The sequence below is a fragment of the Sparus aurata genome, chromosome 22, assembly GCF_900880675.1.
Source record: "Sparus aurata chromosome 22, fSpaAur1.1, whole genome shotgun sequence".
NCBI classification, from domain to species: domain Eukaryota; kingdom Metazoa; phylum Chordata; class Actinopteri; order Spariformes; family Sparidae; genus Sparus; species Sparus aurata.
Genome location: NC_044208.1, coordinates 21,850,144 through 21,859,267, shown reverse-complemented (window position 1 = coordinate 21,859,267; position 9,124 = coordinate 21,850,144). Strand labels below are relative to the sequence as shown.

Here is a 9,124-nt window from a genome sequence, read left to right as displayed (position 1 = left end):
GTGCCCCCCTTACCCTCCCCCCTCCCTCCAGAACCCCATTAGTCCTTTGGACACTTGCCCAATAGTGTCCGCATGGCAGCTGGACGCATGCGCAGCAGCCACGGGTTTCAATAATGAAGTTGAGCCTAATGCCTGTGAACAGCCCGGTGCTCAAACTTGGACGCGGACTGAAAATAATGGTGTTTTCCGCAGAAGTGAGCGGTCCCGCCACCGAGACCGCGAGCCGGGACCTGGCTTTGAGTTTGTAAATGACTTTAAATCGAGCGTGGACAAACTCTCCGGGCTTGTTTTTAAATTTCGGGAGGGTGGGTTGGCGGGTGGTGGTGGGGGGGACTCCTGTTGGTAATGGCCAGCAGCGGCTGAGGTGTTTTGAAGCCAGTCAGTGACAGCCTGCTAACAGCAGGGAGAGCTGTGCGGCGACCACACTGCATTTGATCATGAGCGTCTGTGAGGAGTGAAGGAGAGCTGGGAGCTGATTTCTTGCCGGGGGACGACACAAAAATAAATTTTGACACAGGTAATGTTCACTTCGATTCTTCATTTACAGACAGTTAGAGATCTCTGACTGTGCCAGACATCAGCTCAGGGAGCGTCCGTGTGGCCGCGACTCCACAACAGTCACTGACTTTAATTCAGTCTGATGTTATTGGATGAATCTTCCAATAACAAGCGAGGCATTTAATTTATTTTAAGATGATTTATCATCCAGTGACGAAATCTCCCATTTTTAAAATTTTCAAATTAAGAAAATAACATGATTTTCGTGTGCGTAAATTGCTGTAGTCCGGCTGTTCCACGCGCATTCACGCGTTTTTTTTTTTTTTTTGTTTTTTTTTTGGGATGATAATAATATTTACGTTTGTGTCACTCTCTCACTCACTTTGGGATGGAGTCCAGACTTCATCCTCAGCAAAATGAAGCTCTCTTAAATGTATTTTATCCTCCTGTTGACTTCGCTTTTTAACGATGGACGCACACTTAATTTAACATCAATTTAAGAAGCAAACTTACTTTAAAACTGATGTTATAAGAGGCTTTGTATTGGGAGAAAAAAAAAATTATAAAATGATTTGATAAAATTAAACACAATATCTCGAGGATCTGACCGCGGGTCAGTGTGGTCTTCACGTCTTTTTTCATCCAGATTTCATCACACCCGGCGGAATTTGTGCGCCAGCGAGCGTCACCTCCTCCGCGCGTCCGCCACTTTTTCTCCCCATCTCTCCTCTCATCCCACGTGGAGTTTGTGTTTATATTTGATATGTAGGAAATGGGAATCTTAAACCACGGCCGGGCTCCGCAGGGCTTGAATGGCCCCTGGCTATTGGCCTGCCCCTAACAACATGACAGGTTACGCGCCGGCTCAAAATCTGATAGGCCATACTGCGCCGTAATCCATACAGATTAGATTTCACATTAAAGGTCTCATAGTTAACCAACGCGCATTAATGCGCAGGAAAGATGGATGGACTGGGTTCAGCTCGTAAAGTCCTACACACACAGAGGATAAAAATAAACCACTATTCTGGCCTCTTTTAATTTGAATTTATTTTATTTATACGAATTACGTAGCAGCTTTTCCATGTTTTACAAAACAAACGCGTAATATTCAAGTAATTTACAATAGTTGATTATATGAAGAGGAAATCATGACGTAGTCTTCCCGACTATCCGTATTCCGGGCTTTTAGAATATTTTAAAAATGCTTCCAGCGTAGTATTTTTTTTTTATGATTTCTTTGTTTTTCTGTCGTATTTTTATTGTAAATTATGACGTTTTGTATTATTGTTTTATTTCATTGTTCTCTCGCACCACTCGGTTATCTGAAACACTGTCTTTTAACCGGTGTCACTTGGCTGCGTTTTAAAAACGATTAAGGCCAAGTGTAATTTAATCGGGAAAGATTCAAAATTAATACCACCGCGTTCAAATTTTATTTGACCATTGTGTGCCAATAATAAATAAATGCATTTACACCCTTCTTACTGTAATTCCTCTAAAATGTCCTCGCAGTTGTGCTGAAAAATATAGGAGGCTCTGTAAAGGACGTTTTTATTTTATTTTGACAGTCACTTCTTTGAATAAATGTCTCCTCAGTATCTGCTGCTGTATATAGAAAACGTGGCACCTTTTTAAAATTCGGATGTAAAAGATGAGACATGTGGCTGCATGTTTCCTGTGAGGACAAATAAAATCGTTTGCTCTTTAACAAAATAAAGATGAATTAAGTAAGATTGATCCGTACATAAAAATACAAAATAAAAGCTGAGTCTGACTGACTTCTCTCTGCAGCAGCAGCCGTCTTGCGGTTTGCTCCACACATTCTCTTCTCTGTGGCTTTAGTAGCAGCAGATTACACGCAGTGTGGCTGTGCAGTCCACTTTCCAACCCCTCCGCCGTCCCATATGTGTTTCTTATGTCGCTGTCAAATGCCGTGGAGGGAAATATAATTCTCTCTTCTGGGACGCTGAAGGAAATGGTAGGCATTATTGATTCACCCAGCAGTGTCAGGTAACTACTGGGTGAGTTCAGGGCCGTGCCGGGCACTCATGTGTAGTGGGATGTAACGCAGGAGAGGTGAGCGGGCCAGAGCAGGAAAAGCAATTAATAAAGGTTTATTTTGAATAAAACATCACTGTGTAGATACAGGAATATTTTAAAAGACTTATTCTAAACTTCAACTCTGTGTCAATATATGTTCGTGTCACTTTTAAAGGCCCAAAAGTCACACAAACCTTTTCACTAAGAGTCATAAAATCATTGGTAATCTTTCAGCTACTTTAAGAACCGGCAGCCGGTCCAGGGCGCGCCTCATTTCATGTCAGATGTCAGCTGGGAGGCCACCCACAACCCCTCAAAGAGGATAATGAATCAATGGATGGGTTAATCGTCCACTGTTCCATCGTTCCAGTGAAGACAGGAAAAAAAAAAAACATGAAGGGGAGAGTGAAATGCAAAACAGAAGGCTGAATCTGTCCTCCACAAAGGTGAGAGAGGGAGGGAGGGAGAGAAGAGAGAGAGAGGGAGGGAGGGAGGGAGGAAGGGAGGGAGGGAGGGAGGGAGGAGAGGGCACAAATCAATTCACCTGAGAGACGCATTATTGTCTTCGGTTTCAGGCGAGGAGGAGCTGAACGCTATGAAAAATTAAAAGGCTGCCAGTTAGTTTAAAGGATCGAGCCAGACGAGTCCGCACGAGCACGCGCCACTCGCACGCACACACAAGCACACAAGCACACACACAGCTGAACGCGGAGCAAACTGAAAATGGTCTGTTGTTGCTCTTATTGAACGTTAATGTTACTGTTTTAAATGAAAACACTATTCAGCCCGTGTCGAGGAGTAAACAGGGAGTTCTCTTATCCCTCACGTTGGAAACATGACCTCTGATATGAACCCTCATCTGATCATGACGACAAAGCCCGTGGAGAAAAAGGACAGCACCTTTCTCCGGATACTGGCTCCAAGCGTGGGTGCAGTAAAATACGAGTTCACCTAATCCGAGGTGAATTAGATCAGATATGTGAAAATTAACGATTTCTGTCATGAGGATTGGCTGGAAATGTAAATTCAGTGGCCCTCCTCTGCCGGGAACCACAGATCGGATGACAGGGAAGGACTATTGTGTTTGTGCGTGTCCTTGCCGCCCACTCTTTTGTCCAACTGTCAAACTTCTCTGACAGCCTTTGTAAAGTATAGCGGAGGGGAGCCATTTTGTGCCTTTTTTCTCTGTTGGGATGCTGGCATTGTTTTCTCTTCTTTCAGTTGGCCTTTTTTTTTTCTTTCCCCCAGCAGCGTCGCCCTCTGCGTGACAGTGGCAAATGAACACCCAAACAACAACAACAACAACAACAAAATAACCAGAATGCAATTTATGTCTTCAACGTTGAATCTCACCTAGGTTGCAGACAATCACCTCGGCCTCCCCGCCGCTCCAGACTCCTGCGCCAACCTGTCTCCTGTCTAGTATTAATAGGGTCACTCACTGTCTTCTGTGTGCTAGCCAGCCACTGTGTCTGTGGTCCAGAGCCAGCCAAGCAGCCGTATCGCTTACACTTCTCCATTTTCATTGTTGATATTTACTTCTGCAATTATCTCTCCACTTCACCCACGGCTGAAGATGATATGGCGAAGTTAACGCTGCTGCTTCCCTCCCCTCAGTCTCCTGTTGCTCACACATAAACACACTGACAGAAGGTCCAACCGACAGATGCACAAAGACGTGGAAAAAAAAAGAGAGATTAATACAGTGGGCTGGGTGGTTTCGTCCGGTAAAGGGCGTGCAAACAATCGCTCTCATTATCGCAGGTGCTTCAGCATGAAACCTGTGCACAGGTGAACAGAAAACAGTGAATTTTCCAGGTTTCTTCTACCCACTGACCCACATTTTATTTTCTGTTTTTTTGCCCCTTTAGTGTGTGGCGGATCACGAGCCAAGAAGCCATGGAGGCCTCACAGGACCTCAACGAACAGATGGTGAGTTAAAGGCTACTGTATGCATTCAATTGTGTGTGTGGGTGGGTGGGTGTACCTTGTGTCGGCCACACAAGTCTGAGGTATGGGTGCAATGGAGAGACACGTGTGTGTGTGTGTGTGTGTGTGTGTGTGTTGTAACACACAGCAGATGTGGTTCAGTGAGTGTACAGTAACCATATGGCAGCAGTCAGAGTGAATGAGACTTCATTAGAAACAATGCTGGAAGTAGACCCCCATTGTGGAACCTGGACTTTTTGAACATAGATGTGCATGTGAACCCAAAGTCAACTTAAAGGAGCTGTTCACCCCAAAATGAAATATGTGTCGTAGTAATAGTAGTAGTGGTATTTCGTAGTACACAAAACATTACTGGAGGTTCACAGCAGAACAGCGTCGCAGCATTCTCCTAAACAACTGAAGGAGATGGAGACTTGTTTTAAATCATAAAAAACGACTGGAACATTTTTTTTTACAATAAGATAAAATGGCTCCATTCAACTCGTTCAGCATAATCACAGTCTCCAGAAGTCCTGAAATCCCAGATTGATTTGAAAAGACGTTATTTACACCCTTTTTTAAAGATTGAGTGTTTACTGTAGCTACTTAGCTCAAAGTGTTAGCGCGCATCCTGTCTTAAGTGGGTAGACAAGCTTGACCACGCGTCAGGGGTGTAAATAACATCTTTTCAAATCAATTTCGGACAAGTTGCATGGAGACACTTTGTTTTTTCGGGTTAATTTTGAAATTAGGTCCCCATCGACGTCAGCTGTCGAAGAAGAAGGCTGCAGCACTGTTCAGCTGTGAAACTCCATAAATGTTTGTGTATCGCAAAACCTTACTTGACTTTCCTTTTCATAGGTATGTGGGTGAGTAGATAATGACTGAATTTGGGTGGCCTGTTCCTTCTAAAGGGGCACTATGTGTTTTTGCAGAAGAAATCCAAAGACTGATTTTTAATATTTACGACATTAACGAGGTAATAATACAAACTCCATACTATATACTATATACTAAAATAAACTATATTTATTTTTCTCTTTAACTGAATAAACAAGCTGTTCCCAGAAGAAAAATTATGTCCGTTTGAAGCTAGAAATGTGGCGGGGTCCGCCAAGGTAAAAAAGTATGAAATTGTGTTGTCGTTTAAGGTCAGTTTGTTTATTCAGTCATGAAAAAAAAAGTTTATATATTTAGTTTGTTTAAGGACATGAAAGTCAGTCAATGAAGAACTCTCTCTTCTTATTAAAAATGTCTTCCCCAAACCTACATAGTGCTCCTTTAATTGATAGTCTTATCTCTACCAAATCTTTTAGACCTCAGTCACACACACACACACGCACGCACACACACACACACACACACACACACACACACACACACACACACACACACAGCGTGCCTCAGGGTTTGTCAGTGTATCAGCACGGCGGGCCGTCTCTGCGTCACGTCAGCACAGCGTCCCAGTTCTGCTTGTTTAAAGATCAGGCTGTATTGTTGGGAAAATGATTTTGGCGGAGAGCGAGGTCCACTCACATTTCAAAGTCGTTAGTCAGCCACCAGAACAGGTGTAATTTCATCTCCTCCTCCACCTCCACCACCTCCTCCTCCTCCATCAGGCTTGGTTCTCTCTCCCTCTGACCTGCCATCCTCCACAGTAATAATAGCGCAAAGTGGGACAGAGCGCATGAACTATGTTGTTTTTCCTCCACTTTTTTGTGTTGCCCTGTCAGACTCGCCCCGGGTTTGGATTACAGGCTGACCCCAGCGGAGTACCGCCACTCGCACGCACAGCACACGCACACACAACAACAAAAACACGCAGAGGAAGAGGAAGAGGCAAAGAAAGAGGATGAGAGGAGCATCCATCTTGTCTCGCTGCCATCCAAATATCAAATATTGATGTCCGTATTCCACAATTACTTCACCTGCTTTAAATAGGGGAGTGATATCATTTATAATGTGAATTTGATCTGCGGCCCAAAGGCATTGATTAATTGTTCAGGTTGGAAACGAGAGCTCAGAGGAAGGACAGAGATTTTAATCATATCACGTGGAGATAACAGACTGATAGAGCTGAGGCTTACTCTGTGGTGCGTATTTGTTTTCGATTCAGTGTCTGGTACCACTGATTTGAACATTCAGCTTCATATTAGGTACAGTTACATAAAAGAACGGTCTAAAACAACAGAGTAAGAGACTTATTCCCAACTTGTCAGATATGGATGCTTTGGGGTTATGTCGTGTCGGTCGCCATCCCAAAGAGTTTTTGACGAGTTGGGAATGAGACTCAAAAAACAACTCCTCTTACGAAGTGGACCTATAAGCTTTTGGGGTATTGTTGTCAGGCTAAAGAAGAAACATCCACATTTATTTACATTCATTCTGCTTCGGTGGAGCCTAAAATGGCTTGGGTGCTGCACAGAAGGTAGGGTGCTGTAGGTGAGGGTTGATGGGGTATACAAGAGTAAATGATGGTCGAGCAGAAATGGTCACGTAACTGTCATGTAGGGTTTGAAACTCACTGTTACTATTATTGATTTATTTGTTGATTATTTTCTTGTTTAATCATCCAGGCCTTTAAAGGTCTCTGCTTATCACAGGTCCAAAGTTGAAAGTTGTTTTGTTTCATCGAACGGCCAAAAACTGAAAACAATGTAGTTTAATTTTATAAAAGATGATGAAAACCAGAAAATAAGCAAAACTGAAGATGTGAAACCTTTGAGCATTTTGTATTTCTGTCTTAAAATGATTCGCTTTTGTTAAAAATAACTTGAGGCGGCTTATTTTCAGTCCATCAACTAATCATTTCATCTTATATCATGACAACCAAATGAAAGAGTGAACAAATATGATGTGCCTGTATCAGTAACACAGTAGCTTCATCTTCCTGCTCTGTTTCAAACTGACATTTTTTTTTACTTACTGTTTCACTTACTCACCTCATATTGTAAGTAACGAAGTGGAGCTTTCAGAAATTCAGTAGAACTTTAATTGAAAATGAAGTTTTTCATTTGTTAAATTGATCCCATAATTGTAATTCATTTCCCCCGGAACGTTTTTTTTTTTTTTTTTTTTTTACTCTTCAGTATTTAAACTGAAAACTGAAAGTGGCTAATTCTTTCCCCCCTGTGCTGCTTCGTTGAAATAGGCGTGTCTCGGGTGACTAAGAAAACAGCGCCCGGCTCACACACAAAGTTTCGGGGAGTTGTCTGTTGTCACCTGATACCACCACTCCTCCCCTCTACCCTTTAAAGTCCCCCCCACCCCCCATTCCCTCCATTTTCCCACCACATCCATTGCGCGTCATCTGGGTTATGGTCAGGCATCCTCTCTGGCCGCCTGCCTGCCGAGGGCCAGCCTGCCGTCTGGGGTCCTCATGGAGCCCTGGAAGAAGGAGCCTGAGGCAGGGCCAACAGTGGTTAGCCCCGTAATGCTACTTTTAGCCTGTTTAAGTGTCTCGATCCACCTGTTGTCACATACTTGTGACGGAGAAAAAGGTGATAACTGTTTTGTTGTTGTTGTTGTTGTTGTTGTTGTCGTCTATGAGATGATGATGAAGGGACAACCATGATTGGATTAATAGTTTTATTTTACAATTCCATAAAATCCTAAAAAAATGTTTTGCATTAACTTTAAGCAGATAAACCAGCGCGACTTCACACACACAAACTCTCTCACACACTCTCTTCCCCCCTCGATGGCTCTCGATCCGACAGAGCCCTGATTGAAGTCTCTGGTCTGCTGCTGGCTAGTGGAGGAGGCAGTGAGAGACGGGGGGGGGGGGGGGGAAGTGGGGAGTGGGGCGGGTTAGCGGCGGTGTTTGTTGACCCCGGGGAGCCTTGCAGGATTTAAATGTATGGCCACCAGAAGAAAAAAGTGAGCGAGATGAAGGAGGAGGAAAAAGCGGATGAAAAAAGAGGGGAAAAAAGGTTCTTTTAGCCGTGGCCTTTTCCTCTGGTGCGCTGGGAGAGGCCCCGAGTATGGCAGCTGTCCCGGTCTGTGTGTGTGTGTGTGTGTGTGTGTGAGACAGAAAGACCGAGAGAGAGTGAGAGAGAGAGAGAGAGAGAGAGAGACCGAGACCAACTTAGAGGAGGAAAGGGGTCAGGTTGCACCCCTCTTTCACCCCTACAACCCCATACAGACACATTCACACAAACTTACATGCAGCAGCAGTAGCTAAATACGAGCACGGCCCAACCCCGATTGCCAAGATTGCATTGGCGTCATAGACGGCCGTTTTCCAAATCTGCCCGGCGACAAGGCATGTGGACAGATCACAGGAGTGTGGAGTGTAACAGCTACCCCCCTGGCATCCCTCTAGTAGGCTGGCATCCTGGTTGTGGCACCGAGGTGCACTTCAATTTCAGCTTAGTGTACAGTGATTCTTGTAAGATTTATGTGTAGCTGACAGCTGAGTGTTGCTGAGCGAGCCTGCCGCTCACTCTACTGGTGTGCAAGGGGGAGTAAAATATGACGGAGACATCGAATTATAAATTGAATTATGGCGTATAATTATTGCAAGAGTCAACGAGAGACGGACGAGGTAAAAAAAGAAAGAAACTAAGTAGAAATGTTGTCGATCATCATCGGAAAGATGTTTATGTGTTTCACAAATAGTCCAGCGTGTTGGGTGTGAGTGACGTCTTCTCCA

The 9,124-nt window shown here is 44.0% G+C and overlaps 1 protein-coding gene across 3 annotated transcripts in view; it reads left to right on the top strand.

Moving 5' to 3' along the window:
- Positions 1–335: 335 nt before the first annotated feature.
- eya4 (EYA transcriptional coactivator and phosphatase 4) overlaps positions 336–9,124 on the top strand; it is a 49,345-nt gene continuing 40,556 nt past the window's right edge. For all 3 annotated transcript variants that reach the window (XM_030406206.1, XM_030406204.1, XM_030406205.1), the window contains exons 1-2: positions 336–517; positions 4,413–4,473. In XM_030406206.1, the coding sequence (XP_030262066.1) occupies positions 4,441–4,473 (33 nt within the window). In that variant the 5' untranslated portion in view covers positions 336–517; positions 4,413–4,440. The remainder of the gene's footprint in view (positions 518–4,412; positions 4,474–9,124) is intronic.